Source organism: Sturnus vulgaris, chromosome 26 (assembly GCF_052056855.1).
Source record: "Sturnus vulgaris isolate bStuVul1 chromosome 26, bStuVul1.hap1, whole genome shotgun sequence".
In the NCBI taxonomy this organism is placed as follows: domain Eukaryota; kingdom Metazoa; phylum Chordata; class Aves; order Passeriformes; family Sturnidae; genus Sturnus; species Sturnus vulgaris.
In genome coordinates this window covers 4,590,741-4,606,256 of record NC_142268.1, presented here as the reverse complement: position 1 = coordinate 4,606,256, position 15,516 = coordinate 4,590,741, and the positions used below count along the sequence as shown (strand labels likewise).

Sequence of the window (15,516 nt, the reverse complement as noted above, 5' to 3'; positions counted from 1 at the left end):
GCCTGGAGAGAGATTTTGAGGCTGATGCAACATCTTCCTGCTCTCACTCCCCAGGGGATTTAGGAGTCATGGACCCCTTCCTGCAGAGGGCAAGTGGAGATGCTAAAGCACAGAATCCTGGAATATCCAGAGCTGGAATGGACTCGCAGGGATCACTGAGTCCATTGCTTCTGGAGCTCTGGCAGCCTTGGGGCCGGGACCATTCCCTGGGGAGCCTGGGCAGTGCCCAGCACCCTCGGGGGGAAGAACCTTTCCCTGAGCTCCATGCCAAGCCCTGACACAACCTCATGCTGTCAAAGAAGGGTGATGGGGAGCAGGGAACCCCGGGTACCCCTCCACACTTATCACTTGCCAATCTCAGGAGGTGTTTTGGGCTTTTTTCTTGCTCCCAGCCTCTTTTTCCACTGTGGTGTGGGCTGAAGCTGCCCCGAGGAGCCCGGCACAAGTCATACATGAAGTGCCTTCGCTGGCGTGTGTCGCTCAGAGGCAAAGTTCATCCACCCACTGCAAATTTCCTTTCTGCTTTTAAATGCTGCTTTAAAAATAAACTCGGGGGAGGGAGGAGATGAACCAGAGATGGCACCTACCAGGGGACCCAGGCATTGAGGAGGGACCCAGGCATGAGCTCTCAAGAGTTGTAATTGGGTCATTAGTTGGCTTTTGTTAGATTTGAATAATGTAGATTTAAACGGTTATGTAAAATCCCCTATCTTAAGTCACTGTATTTGCTTTTTCAAGCCCTATCTCCAGCCTCCCTGGGAGCTGACAACAACTTCTGCGTCCCACCTAGCTTAATTTCCACTCCTCTTAAAGAATTTGTTCTCCCTCCATTTCATCCTGGGTAAAAGAGGCAAATCCAAAGCATGGGAAGATCCAAGTGCCTGCACCCTCCCCTGAGGAGGTTATAGGCAAGAGACCCCACACTTCATACAACAAACTGCTAAGGAAGAAAGGGAATTTGCCAGAAATGAGGAGCATCAAGCAGCATTTCATTTATTGTGTACATCTAGAAGTGCATCTCTTCAAATTAAATCAGTGCTCGCTCTCTCTCCTCTCCCACCTGATGAACCCCAGGCTGGTTCAGCCTCAGGCCTGAACTCCAAACCTGAAATCTTTTTTGCAGCATGGAAAGTATCTAGCCGTTAATTCGGGGAGAAGAGGGAATTTGGCTCAAAATACATTGCCAGCAGGACATTTTATACATGTTCACTTAAGACAGACCTTCTACTACAGCCCCAAATGCCCACTGTGCGTGAAGTCAAACTTTACATTCCACAACTGCTTTGCTCTGAACAATACTCAGAGTTTTATCATGGAAATACAGGTGTTGGGCCTTGTGGCCGGAGCAGGGCACGGCTTCAGCATCCTCCAGTGGAGCAGCAGGCGTTGCTCCAGCCCCGTTTGCTGCCAAGAGTTTGGCTCCCGCCCCCGGATGCGGGGCTGGAGCCGCGGGAGCCGCGGTGCAGCGGGAGCAGCCGCGGGCACAGCAGTGAGCGGCAGGTCCTGTGTGACTGCTCAAGCCCCTGCCCACCCTGCACCGAGCCAGAAACCCCCTGTGCCAGGCAGCTCCCGCAGCATATGGTGAATACTCTGCTAATAATCATGGCTGTTAACAGCACCTCGCTCCTGCCAGAGCTCCCGGATCGGCTGCTGCTCGGTGCCACCGACACACCCGGGGCTGCTCTGCTCCCCTGTCCCCTGCCTGGGGTGTCCCTGTCCTTCAGAGCAGCCCAGCACAGCCAGGACACCTGTGTGACACCTTCCCACTGCACACCAGCGCTAGCACAGGTGAGACACTGCCTGGGATAACCAGTAACCATGAGGAGTTCTAGAATCCTGGAATACCCTGAGTGGAAAGGGACCCCCAAGGATCATCCAATCCAGCCCCTGTCCCTGCACAGACCCCCCAACAATCCCACCCTGAGCATCCCTGAGAGCGCTGTCCAAACGCTCCTGGAGCTCTGGCAGCCTTGGGGCCGGGACCATTCCCTGGGGAGCCTGGGCAGTGCCCAGCACCCTCGGAAAGAACCTTTTCCTCATATCCAAGCCCTCGTGGTTGAACATCTCCCGACAGCACAGGCCAAGGACAGTTCCCTCCATACACAGCCTGAGCCCTTCAGGCTAAGCTGCAAAGCCTTGCAGCCACCAAAGCCCAGCCTAATCAATAGGCTGAGCTGCCCACTCAGGTCTATAGGCAGGATGCTTTCTCAAAAGCTCCTCTCTGGATTTGCCAGTCCATCTGGGCCTGATGCCAGGGAGCAGTGGTGAAGGCAGGCTTACAAATTACCTGCACTTTGGGGCAATTAGAAAAGGCAATTTATCTGGGGGTAGAGGTAAGTGTGCTGCCATGCACACCCCAAAGCATCACTGGGCCTTTCCTTTGACTTCTGCTCACTTACACATTCCTTTGATTTTTGCCCTTTTTGTCAAATTACAGTGGCACAAAGCTTTTGGTGAGTGCTTTGGAATTCAGTATCTACCTAATGGATTCAGTTATTAAAGAGGCGATGAGTCTCTTCTTTCAGGACTGCAAGCCCAGTTTGCATATCTCACATAACCCTGTCATTTACCGACCCTGGGAACTCATGGCAGGCCATGCCACCCCCTTAGGGCTTTAAAATTCCCTCCCTGCACAGCAAAACACAGTGCAGGGCTGGACCACAGACTGCTGGGGCTGAACACATTTTCTCTAGAAAAAAGGAATCAAAATACTGATCTGAAGCAAATGCTTCCAGCTGCTCTGAGTATCTCTACTTTTCCCTCCCCTCTACTCTCCTGGAGAGGATTACTGAACCAATGCTCCACTCCTATTTATACAAAGAAAAATATAAATACACTTGAAAGAGTGAGCTTTGTGGTCAAAAATCCTGTATCCCAAGGACACAGGGAGAGCAAACCATGGAGCGCCTCTTCAACAGACCCATCTACTGTCTAGGAAGCTTTTTCATTTCAGCTCCTCATCCTTGAGGAGAGATGTTAATATTCCCTTTATGCAAAGCGAGGAGAAGGGTGTGCAGAGATGAGGGTTTGTGAAACAGAGCTGGCTGCAGTCCAGGCTGCACTGGAGCCCATCGGCCAATGGATCCTGCAGGGAACAGCTTCGAGTCATTTGCTGGCAAATGGCATTTGCAGGCCCTGGTGCTGTGAGCAGCTACCCCCAGCACCAGCCTTGGAGGAGCATAGGATGAGGTGTGATCCTTCCCAAAACCACACCAGTGGAAGAGCATTGAATCCAAACCCAAATTTAACCTTTTTGGTGTAAGGTCCAAGGACAGAAACATTTGTGTATAGAGGGACCGGGTCAAGACTCCTCCTGGGAGTACAGCTCTAAGCATGCAAAACACGATGGTTGGTTAAATTGGAAAAGAAGGTCTTGGGGTTTTTTAAAATCTCTAAATGGTGAATGGGATTTGATGTTTTTTGTTCCAAGGAGGAGAAAAAGCGAAGTGGGAACTGCTGCAGCCCCTATCCGGGAGCAGATTCTGGGTTACTGACCCAAAGGACAGTTGATGGAAAGGCCCAGGGCTCCTGCCAACCTGCAGGATCTCTGAGAGGGACAAATAACCACAGGAAGCCCTGAACAGATTCCTGGTTTTACAGGGACATCACTGCAGTCCCTGTACTCACTTTAAAACACTCTATCAGAAACGTCAATTACCAGCAATTTAACAGAAACAGCCTCCCAGCAGAAGTATGAAACTGGGAGAACTGGGCCTCTCCTGCATGAGAGTTGCTCTTGGAGAGCTGAGAGACCCTCCTCCCTGCCCCCCTCCAGCAGAGAGCCCTGACAGGTACAATCCCCAGCTGTAGAAAAAGGTTTATTTCCCAAGGCTGAACCTCAGCATGGGGATGCAGAAAAGTGGATGAGCCTCAGCACATCCACAGGTGTCACAGCCACTGGGACAGCAGGTGACCCGAGCTCCGCCACCACTTTTTGTCCCTTGTCCTCCAAGGGGCAGGAACATCAGCCCAGCAGGGCTGTGGGCCGGGTGACCCAGGCTGGGGTGACTCTTACGGCCATTCCCCCTCCTGGAGCTGTTGTTTCTATCTCTGCAGCACGTTTGCTTATCTCGACAGCAAGACACACACTTTGAGTGCCATGAGGGTGCAGCACACAACAGAGGAACACAACAGACAGTTATTTGCCTTTGAACACCAGCTCTGCCCTCCACGAGTCACCTGCCAAGGAGAGGCAGCACCGCTGGCAGTGCCACTGAGGGATGTGCCAGGGACTAACCCTGCTCTGCTGTGACTAAAGGGACCTCTCCTCCCTCAGAGCTGTGCACACCCTTCAGGGGGAACTCTTAGGTCCTATTTCTTTGAAAATAAACAGCTCCTAAATGCAGCTCAAGGTTTCCAGGATACAGAAGAGCAGAGCATGGGGAGCACAAGTGTCCAACTCCTGCAAAAATAATGTGCTGGAGAGCTTGGACACGTTTCAAACTGTGACAAAATAATCTGTGGGAGCAAAAGTTTAATAGTCTGGATCTAGGGAGAGGAAAAAAGCTTGATTAATCAGCTACTGAAGTTACATCTCTGCATGGCTGCAGAAACAGTCACCCAGTGAGCATTTCAACAGAGAACACATAATTCTATTAATTCCCCCAAAATTTCCCATCCAGAAAAGAAACCTCCAGAAAGCCTTTCCTGCGAGGGAACAACACACATTTGAGGGGAAGAGGGGAGAGGAGGGGCAGAGGCTTTGCTTTAACTTGAAAATAAACAAGTTGCAGCACATGTGCACGCACACAAACACGGCACATCTGAAACCCATCATGTCCAATTTACAGGCTCACATTTCCTCCCCTGTGCAGCTCCCAGCCCCGGGGCTGTGCAGCCCCCCGGCCGCGCTCGCTCACCATACTGAAGTCCAGCAGGTCACTGAGCTCTTTGTCTGTCCCAACTGCAGCCATTCTCTGCTGCTGCTGATTCATATTCCCACAGACTCAACAGTGGCAGTCCTGGAGAAAGCGAGGGGGAGGGGAGAGAGATATTTTAATGACTACAGCAAACTACCCACCCCATTGATGAATATTTTTAAAAAGACAGAGCGGAGGGGCAAGAAAAGAAAAACCCTGAGCGCGTCTGCAGCATCCAACTCGGGCCAGAGCACAGTCGGAGTCCTCACACAGCACCCAGCGGCAGAAACAAGCGTTCTATTGACCAGACACACTTGTATGTTAGTTTTTTGCTGCCAATTCCACTAGTTCAGGCCAATTCTGTTCCTGGCGTGTGGCGAATGAAGGGGGGAAAAAAAGAAGAAGAAAAAAAAAAAGAGTCAACTCATTTATCAAAGGGTTCAGGCAAGTTATCACTCAGGCGCTTGTCTGGCTCGGCTCGCCCCCTCGCCTTCCCCCACACTTGCTCCCCGCAGGAGGCTCTCTTGTCCTTGCCGAGTTTTGTTTAAAAAAAAAAAAAAAAAAAAAGTGAAGAAAAAAAAAAAAAAAAGTCTGATGTTACAGCTCTTTCCTTCGGGTCGCCGAGCACCTGCAGCTGCTTTTTCAGGGGCTGTGTTTGGGGATGCCCAGCCAGGCCGTGCTCAGTGAGAACTGAACCTCTCCACTCCCAAAAGGGACTGGTAACAAAAAATTCTTGTTTTCGGAGTGTTTTTGCAAAAATAAAGCCCTCCAGGCAACCTTACAAGATAGGTAAATATTATTCTTCCTAATTTTACAGATTATTTTTTTTCAAAAGGGAGATTGATCTTTTTGGCCAGCTTGCTATGATAGAAAAATATTTCTTTGGGAGGGAGGAAGAGAGGCCTGGGATGAGATAAAAGATTCCTTTTTTTTTTTGGCCTTTTTTTTTTAGGAACTCATTCATGGTTACAAAGGGCAGCTGGCCAATAAATTTAACTCATTAATCGTAAGGTTAAGGAAAAAAAAGAAGTCAAAATAAAAAAAAAACTCCACATGATCCAAAGTGTTTGTAGGCTCAGCCACTATGTTTCAATGAAGTTTCATAAAAAAAGGCTGAAATCAGCCCAGCATGTAAAAAGCCTTCACCACTATAAAAAAAAGCCCGATAATTTTCTTTTTTTTTAATTTTTATTTTCATTTTCTTTGAAAAGCCTTTTTCAAAGTGTCATCAGTGCATCTGGTCAGTGTTTTTAAAATGACTTTCCCAACCTTCTGTCCCGGTGCCTCGAGTGGGGCTGGGGGACACAAGACCCCGGAGAAGCCGCGGAAGGAGGGAGGGAGGGGGGTACATCTCTCCCCAGCCTCCCAAACCCTGCAGCCCTGAGGCACCCGGGGACAACGTGAACAAAACCCTTGGCCGCCCCAAAGCCAGGCTGGGGGAGTTATTTTTATTTATTCCACGCACACTTTCTGACACCAAAGCAGTCCGCGGGGCTGGGGCGCCGGGCCGGGACCCCCTCCCAAATGTCCCCGCACCCCCAGGGTCCCTCCCCGGCCCGGACAAAGGCACGGCTGCCCCGGGACGGGCGCGGGCCGGGGGTAAAGTTGTTCGCTGCCCCCCGGCCGCGCCGTAGGGAGGGGGGTCCCGGGGAGCGCAGGAAGGCGAAGCGGCCCCCACGAGCCCCCTCCCTGCCGGGGGTGGGCAGCCGAAGCAGCTGCCCCCGCGCTGGGTCCCGCAGCCCCCGGGACGGGAAGGGGCTCAGGGACCCCCGGGGGGGCTGCGGCGGGCCGGGGGTGGCCGGCGGGCTGTGCTCGGCTGAAGTTCGCAGCAGGACCGAGCACCGGGCCCCCCTCCCCGGCGGGGACCCGCGCACTCCCTCCCGGTGGCCCGCACGCCCCCCTTCCCCCGGCCCCGGCAAACTTTGCCGAGGGGACAATAGCGCCGAGCCCGTCCCGTCCCGCTCCGCGCCCGCACCCCGAGCGCTCCGAGCCCCGCCACACCGGCAGCCCCGCGCTCGCAGCACCGGGACCCCCGCTCCGCGCAGCCCCAGGGCGGCGCGGCCGGGTTGGCTTGGTTATTATTTTATTATTCCTACATTTTATTTTATTTTTTACCTGTTCCAGGCCCGGCGCGCCCGGGGCAGGGGAAGCGCATGAAGGGTGTCGGGGGTCGCGGCGGGGGCGGGGGCGGCCGCGGCGCCCAGGCCCGGGGGCGGCGGCGGCACCTATTGTTCTCCGCCGCCGGCGGATACAATGTAGCGAAGCGGCGCGATCGCCCCGCACCGGGCGGCGCGTGCGCCCCGGCCCGCCCCGCGGCCCCGCCCCGCGCCGGGCCGGGCCCTAACGCTGCTGCTGCCGCCGCCGGGGCCGCTGCTGCCGCCACCGCTCCGCCTCCCGCCGCTGTCCTGCCCACCCGCCCCGCGGTCCCCCCATAGTTCTCCCCGCGGCGGCGGCAGCGACGCCGTCTCCCCCCGCAGCCCCCCCGGCGCCCGCCTCTGCCGCCTCCCCCCGCACGCCCTCACGACTCGCGGCCGCACGCCCCGCCCCCGCCGTATCCCTCCGCCGCCCGTACGAGCAGCGAGGAGCGGGGGTGCGATGCGCCCCGCGCGCGCCTCGCGGCACCGGAACGCGCGTGGCCGCACCGGAGCGGGGGAACGGGGCCGCGCTGGGGCGGCGGGGGCAGCCCCGTAGCGGGGACTATATTTCGTAGCGGAGGGGCACGGGCAGCCGGCAGAGTAGCGACGGTGACGACACGGGAGCTCCGCGAGATGGAATGATAAAGCAGCGGGACCTCGACCAATTAGAAGGTTCTGTTGCTGTGATTGGCAGGTGATCCGGCCACCCAGGGCGCGGATTTTCGTGGTCCCCGCCCACCGAGCGCGGGGGCGGGGACCGGGGGTTGCCGCTGGTTGCCGTCGCCTCCCGCAGCTCCCGCCGCGCCGCCGACGGGGCCCCGAGCGGGGCAGGGCCGGGGTCCCTGGGGGTCCCGCTGAGGGAGCCCCCGCTCGGCAGTTGCTGCCTCTCAGCCGCTGCCCCGTGGGACCCTCAGGGAGACCTGGGGGGGCACCTTCCGCGGCGCTGGGGGCCGGGGCAACCCCGCTGTGGGGTCACCTGAGAGGGCTGAGGCCTGGACCGGCCTCCATGGCTGCGACCCGGCACCGGACGGGCCCTACAGTGCAACGGGACTGGGATGGAGAGTCCGTGTGTGACATCCTGGAGTCGCCTCGGAGTGGGTTGGATGGGGAGAGGCCTCAAATTTCCTTTCGTTCCACCCCCTGCCATAGCCAGGGACACCTCACACTATCCCAGGCTGCTCCAAGCCCCAATGTCCAGCCTGGCCTGGGACACTGCCAGGGATCCAGGGGCAGCCACAGCTGCTCTGGGCACCCTGTGCCAGGGCCTGCCCACCCTCCCAGGGAACAATTCCTTCCCAATATCCCATCCAGCCCTGCCCTCTGGCAGTGGAAGCCATTCCCTGTGTCCTGTCCCTCCATGCCTTGTCCCCAGTCCCTCTCCAGCTCTCCTGGAGCCCCTTTAGGCCCTGCAAGGGGCTCTGAGCTCTCCCTGGATCCTTCTCTCCAGGTGAGCACCCCCAGCTCTCCCAGCCTGTCCCCAGAGCAGAGGGGCTCCAGCCCTTGGAGCATCTCCGTGGTTCCTCTGGGCTGGCTCCAGCAGCTCCACGTCCTCCTGCTGCTGTTCCCCAGGGCTGGGGCAGCTCTGCAGGTGGGGTCTCACCTGAGCGGGGCAGAGGGGCAGAATCCCCCCCTGCCCTGCTGCCCACGCTGGGGGCTCAGCCCAGCACAGGGGGGGTTTCTGGGGTCAGTGCCCATGGCCGGGGCAGGTTGAGCCTCTCACCACCAACATCCCAAATCCTTCTCCCCAGGGCTGGTCCTGATCCATTCTTTATCCAGCCTGTGATTTTGCTTGGGATTTCCCTGACCTGTGTGCAGAACCCTGCATTTGAACTGCATGATTTTTACAGTCTCACCTCTCCAGCCTGTGTACGTCCCTGTGGTTCTCCTTCCCTTCTCTCCAACGTATGACCCACCCGCCCCCCCAGCTCTGTATCACCGAGTGTCCTGGATCCCACTGTCCATGTCACCGATAGAACTCCACACCTCCCCTCCCGTTTCCACTTGGCCGTTGCAGCTGGTGCTGGCACTTGGAAGCAGCTGGCAGGTGCTTGGGATCAAAGGTGCCAATGGGGCTGTGGAATATGTGTCTGCCTGGATTTCTGGGGTGAGGGAGTTTGTATCATTCCCTGAGGTCCTGGGAGCTCCTTCCCCCACCTCTTCTCCAGTGGGTTTTTTAGAGGATCTGGGATGGGGCATGGGGGTGGAGAGATGGTGCTTTGCCCACTTCCACGTGGTTCAGGAGGTGCAGGAGCAGAGGCACAGACACATGTGCCTCATGGTTGCAGCAGATATGGGCAGGGGTTCACCTCAGCTCCCTGCATCCACCTGGATCCCAGCACAGGGACCTTGGAGGAGCTGGGCTTCCCTCTCTGGCAAAAAAGCTGCTGCTCCTACCCTGCTCAGGCAGCTCCTGGTCAGTAGAGCTGTTTTGGCTTTCCCTGTGTCTGACCCTTCTGCAGCCAGATGTGGGGCCAGCTGTCACGTTCAGCTTTTATTTGGCTTTTCTTTTTTTTTAAGTGGAAAGAATTGCCTGCATTTTAATGATTGACCAAAGTCATCTCCTGCCATCAGGGATGGATCATCCCGGGATGAGGATGTCCCCTGCCACAATTCAGCAAGGATGGGATGTGGGCTGGCAACGAGGTGCTGGTCCAAGGCACATGGATTCATAAAATCATGGAACAGTTTGGGTGGGGAGGGACCTTAAACTTCATCTTGTTCCATCCTCATGCTCTGGAAAGGGACGTTTTCCACTATCCCGGGGTGCTCCAAACCCGATCCAACCTGGCCTGGGACACTGCCAGGGATCCAGGGGCAGCCACAGCTGCTCTGGGCATCCTGTGCCAGCCCTGCCCACCCTCCCAGGGAAGAGTTCCTTCCCAATATCCCATCCAGCCCTGCCCTCTGCCAGTGGGAAGCCATTCCCTGTGTACTGTCCCTCCATGCCTTGTCCCCAGTCACTCTACAGGTCTGGGTGAAGGAAGGCGAGTGTTGCCTCGCCACTACTGCTCTGTAAAAAGGAGCCATTCACCAACCACCTTCTGCTGCATTTTCTCTGTGCCCAGTGGCCCTTGGGACTGGTGTCATTCCCCAGCACCCCGAGCCCAGCCTGTCCCCTCACTGTGAGGCCTCCTGCCAACATCATCCCTCTCCTGCTGCTCCCCCTCCGCCTTCCGCTCCTGGGGATGACAGGGAGAAGATGAAACATTTCCCTAATACAATTATATTCTAATTTTCCATGTGTGGCCATAATTTCCCTGTCAACAATTGTAATTAAACCTTTGAGCTTCGTTCTCCTGCTGCTGATGGCTCAGCAAAGACAAGTGATGATGGGATGGGATGGGATGGGATGGGATGGGATGGGATGGGATGGGATGGGATGGGATGGGATGGGATGGGATGGGATGGGATGGGATGGGATGGGATGGGATGGGCAGGAGCTGGTATGAGCCTTGCTGGTTTTCCACAGGCATCGATGGCCAGGACAGTGTGGGGTGAAAGCAGTGAGGAGATTTTCCTGCTCTGGGCTCTTTTGGTCACTTGGTCTATGTTGAAAATAGAATTTGGTGGTTGGGGTTGGAGGGGACCTCTGTAGATCATCCAGTTCAACTCCCTGCCAAGGCAGGGGCACCAGAGCAGGTGACACATGAACACATCCAGGTGGGTTTTGGAGGCTCCCTCTCTTGGACAGAGACTCCACAGCCTCTTTCTGCAGCCTGTTCCAGAGCTCTGCCACCCTCATGGAAAGAAGTTATTCCTCATGTTGAGGTGGGACTTCTGGTGGTTTAGTTTATGGCCACTGCTCCTTGTCCTGTTGCTGGGCACCAGAACAGAGTCTGGCACCATCCTTTGAAACCCCTTGGAGATACTTGTATGGATTGGTGAGATCTCCTCTCAGTCTTCTCTGGATTAACCAAGCCCAGCTCCCGTGGTCTCTCCTCACAGATGCTCCAAACCCCAAATCATCTTTGGGGCCTCTGCTGGACCCTCTCCAGTAGCTCCTTGTCCTCCTTGTCCTTCTTGTCCCAGAACTGGACACAGCACCCCAGCTGTGCCTCACTGCAGCCGAGTGAGGGGCAGGATCATTCCCTGCCCTGCTGGCCACACTCTTCCCAGATGTCCCCCGGGGTCCCATTGTCCCCCCGGCCCCAGGACACTCTGCTGGCTCAGGGACAGTTTGTCATCCACCAGGACCCCCAGGCCCTTCTCTGCAGAGCTGCTCTCCAGGGTCACTCCCAGCCTGTGCTGGCATTTGGGGTTGCTCCTCCCCGGGTGCAGGACTCTTCCCTTGCTGAACCTCCTCAGGTTTCTGTACACCCAGCTCCACAGCCTGTAATTAATTAGCCTATAATTAATAATGCCTCCTTCCTGGGCTGGTGGGTGGCAGCATGATGGCAAAAAGTGTGTCCCCAGGCCTGCTCGTGGGGAACCAAGAAGGCTTAAAACTCCTCTGACATTGTGGGGTTTTTTCTTGAAGTTGAGAAGTTCCCCCTTCCAGTTCACAGCATGGCCCCCTCAGTTTCCCATTTCAGGCTATTTTGGTAGGGCAGGAGGAAGCAGAGGGGATGAGGGGATGCACAAAGGGGCACCACGGGGATGCTGTGCAGACATGTCCACCCAGAGGTGACACCAGAGGGGCTCTGGTGACAATCCCCACCTGGAGAAGCACTGGAGCCTCAGGCTCAGGGGCAGCCTCAACATCCCCTGGGTACCTCGTGAGGTGCAGTAGGAGCATAAAACACAGCATGGGCAACACACAGCCACAGAATCCTGGAACCTCCTGAGTGGGAAGGGATCCACAAGGATCATCAGAGTCCAGCTCCTGGCCCTGCACAGGGCAGCCCCAAGAACCATCAAGATTTTCCCAAGAACCCCAAGAACATCTCGAGTTCTCATTGTTTCCATCCCCATGGCCTTTGGGATGGAGGCAGTTTTCACCATCTTCACAATTGGTTGTGCTGATAACACACAGCTGATAAGAAAATAATGCTGAGGTTGTGTTCAAGTGCTGGGAGCTGTGGCTGTCCCTGGATCCCTGGAAGTGTTCTAGACCAGGCTGGGTGGGGCTTGGAGCACCCTGGGGTAATAGAAGGTGTCCCTGCCCATGTCAAGATGTGCAACTGGATGGGCTTTAAGGTTCCTCCCAACCCAAACCATCCCATGACTGATCTCCCCTGGAAGAGGAGCAGTTCCTCTGGCTGGGCTTTTAGCTCTGTCCCTGGTCTCCGTGCCTCAATTTCCCCCTGTGTGGTGACATCAGGGCCATCCTCTGCTCGTGTGGAATCCTTGGAGAGCGTTGTAGGTGCTGTTGGGTGTGAGCCCCCCATCCCTGGGTAGGGGAACCCTGAACGAGCCCCGTGGCAGAACCTGCCTGACCCAGGGGGGGCTGAATGAGCTGTCCTGGCCCCATTCCCAGAGCCAAAACCCAGTTGAGGTCACTGAGATCACCAAGGAGTTGCAGGTCCCATTTGTGTCTTCAGAGATGCTGGTGCATGAGGAAAGGCTGATGGATGGATGGATGGATGGATGGATGGATGGATGGATGGATGGATGGATGGACAAATGGATTGTTCAAAGGCAGCTCTGGGGCAGGTTGTTCTGCCTCTGACCCCCACCTTGGCCTGTCGATGTCCCCAGGGCACATTGTGGTTCATGAGGGTTTGGGGAAGGCTGGCTGCAGTCCTTGGCCAGGAGAGCTTGGGAATGTTGGGCTGGTCCAGCCTCTGTAGAGTGGAAATGGGTGGGGAAGGCACTCTCCCCAGTGGTGCCCACGACACCAGCACTGCCCTCAGAGCCTCCCACCTCCTTTTACGAAACTGGAAATTAATGAAGTACAAGTCAGTGCTGGGCAACAAAATAGGCTTTGGAAAAATTCATATATATACTGGAGAAAATTCCCCATTTCCCTGGAATTTCCTTCGAGCTGGGCTGGGTTTCCACCCTGCGGTTCCCTGGGCATGATGCTGCCCCCTCCAGGGACCCAGACCCTTTTTCCTTCTGTTGGTGACTGGGGACACTGTGACAGCCACCCACAGCCAGGTCCGATGCCTGATCCAGAGGAGATGGATGGGCCAGAAGCAGCCAGCCAGGCGTGGCTGCACTGAGCCCCCCTCCCCAAACAGCAGGACAGCCCGAGGAGCTCCCCTCGCCCTGGGGCACGGGCAGGGAGCGTGTCCCACCCAGAGCCGAGGTCTGGCCCCATCCTGCCCCGGGCTCCCTCTCACCCCCGCTCGGGGAGACAAAGCCCAGCGGGACGTGCAGGGCACTGCTCGCTGCTCATGCCCATCCTGCAGCCACCGGCAGTGGCCAGCGTCCGGCCGGGCTGGGCCACTGCAAGGGGCCACTGGCCGGGAGCTCGGGGCTCCTCGCTGGATCCTGAGGACTTTAAGGAGCAGGTTTGAGTTCATATTTGCATTTAGTCACAGTGTGAGTCAGACATTCCAATCCCGGCTGCCGAAATGCCTCAGCTCTGACTTCTGATTTCCCACTGCAACCTTGGGTTGGTTTTTGATTTTCTTTTTGTTTGTTTTTTATTCCCCTCCCCTTTTCTCTTTCCCTTTCCCTTTCTCTTCTTTTTCTTCCCTTTCTCTGTCCTTTCTGGCCAGCCCCATTTCAAAGGCAGGCCGTTGGCACTGGGCACAGGTAGACAGGGCAGAGGGATGGGCAGGGGCATCGTGCAGAGTTTATCCTTCCCTGTAGCCCTGGGAAGCCAAGGGAGAGTTAAACCCTGCCAGGTGGAGGGGATTGAGCCATGGAACCCCCACATCCCTCCAACAGTGGTGGGGGGCACGGGGGTGGCATTGAAGCCACCAGCAGCTTTTGGCTCCCCTGACCATTGCAGAGAAGTCCCAGGGCAGGGCAAAACTGGGGGGGAGGAGTGGGAGGAAATGGGACAAACTGCCAGAACAAGCCCAGCAGACCCTCCCCTCTGCTTCGGGGTACGTGTCAGGCTTGTGCAGGTTTGTTTGTCCTCAGCAAAACGCCAGTTTTTGATTTGTAAAGTTTTTAATTAAAACTGACCTGGAGCTCAGCAGGCTCAGAGCAGAAGCTGCCTCCCCCATGTGTCCCCCTTGCTGTCCCCTTACACCCAGAGCCAGGTCCCACAGGGACATCAGGGTGTCCAGCCCAGACATGGGGGCTGTGGGACCCCCACACCAGGGGCTGGGGGCAGGAGCTGTGGAGTGCTTGGCCAGAAAGGAGATTTTGTTTTTGGTTTCCTGCATGATGCGTTCCACATGGCGTTGCATCACGCACAGCTGTTACATCACTTTAGCCAGGAAATTTAAAACAAGTGGCCTGGGCTGGAAATGGTGGTTTAATTATTATTTATGGATAACAACAACAACAGCGAGAGAGAAGAAAGACCTCAAAACTCTTCTTTTTTTTTTCCTCTTTTGAAAGCCCGCCCATCTCTCACATTACAGCGACTTTGTCCCCAGCTCTCTCCTAGCCCCAGTGGGGGGAGCAGACCCCAGGATGGGCTCTCAGCAGGGGCGACTTTTGGCCTTGGCTCGGCTGCTTTGTCACTTTTGACACTGTCCCTCCCCTCCGAGGGTGTCCCCTCCTTCCTGCCACCCCCCCGGATTTGGGACACCCTCTGCCTCCTGGCACCCAGGGGACACTTCCTGCACCAAAGGGTGAGCACGTGCCACAGCAGCTCCCCAGGAGCATCCTTGGCTTCACTTGCCAGCCTCCCTTCAGGTGCCGTTTGTCACCTGCCACTGGTCTGACCCTGCCAGCTGAGTTGTGACAGTCACTGTCCCCTATGGGACACTCTAGAGACGCAGGACAGATCCCAGTTCATCCCCACCTGCTGAGGCTGCCCCACTGGGCATCTGAAGGACATTGGTAACAGGGATGGATTCCTTTCTCCAATCTATTTCACTCCTTTTCTTCCAGCCGTGGGGACAGAAGTGATGCTGAGAGCATTGTCACCCTATGGTCCTCCCTGCCAGGAGGCATCAGGGACCCTCTTCTTCCTCTCTTCCTTTGGGCACAGCATAGAGCAGGGACACCAGTGGCTCTGCTCCCCCACTGCCACCATCCCGGGGGTCCCTGTCACCAGTGTTCCAGGCAGGACACCCCCCCCAGCAGGCTCTGCTCCTGGCTGAGTGTGACTGATGGCTGCACATGGCCAGGGCCACTGTGTCCCCAGGTCCACTGTGTCCCCAGGGCCCAGGGGCTGAGCAGGGGACAGCCCTGGTGTGAACTGCTCCTCCAGAGCCTGCCTGGGGGGTTTGCACAGCCCCCAGCCCCATCTGCAGCTGGGGAAACCAAGGTACAGGAAAGGACAGAGGGATGGCACTGAGCATCCCCAGGCACCTGCCATGGAGGGAACACAACAATGCTGGGGGAGGCCCTGAGGGGACCCGCAGGAGGGGCCCAGCCCCCAGCCCAGGCTGAACTGGAATGGGAACTCCTCAACCCCATGTCACAGAGTCTTGGAGCAGCTCATTGGAAAGTTCATGGGGCAATTCTGAGTGCAAACCCAGAGTTTTGTGTGAAGTGTTGAAAAATACAAA

General features: G+C 56.4%; 1 protein-coding gene across 10 annotated transcripts in view; it reads right to left on the bottom strand.

Annotated features, from left to right (window-relative positions):
• Positions 1-7,284, bottom strand: part of TCF3 (transcription factor 3) — an 83,229-nt gene extending 75,945 nt beyond the window's left edge. For 2 of the 10 annotated variants that reach the window (XM_088179365.1, XM_088179367.1), the window contains exons 1-2: positions 6,975-7,268; positions 4,860-4,961 (exon numbers count right to left, since the gene is read on the bottom strand). In XM_088179365.1, the coding sequence (XP_088035491.1) occupies positions 4,860-4,934 (75 nt within the window). In that variant the 5' untranslated portion in view covers positions 4,935-4,961; positions 6,975-7,268. Of the gene's footprint in view, positions 1-4,859; positions 4,962-6,974 lie in introns of all 10 variants that reach the window. The other 8 variants (XM_088179366.1, XM_014884399.2, XM_014884400.2 and 5 more) reach the window with 6 other exon arrangements.
• Positions 7,285-15,516: the final 8,232 nt, after the last annotated feature.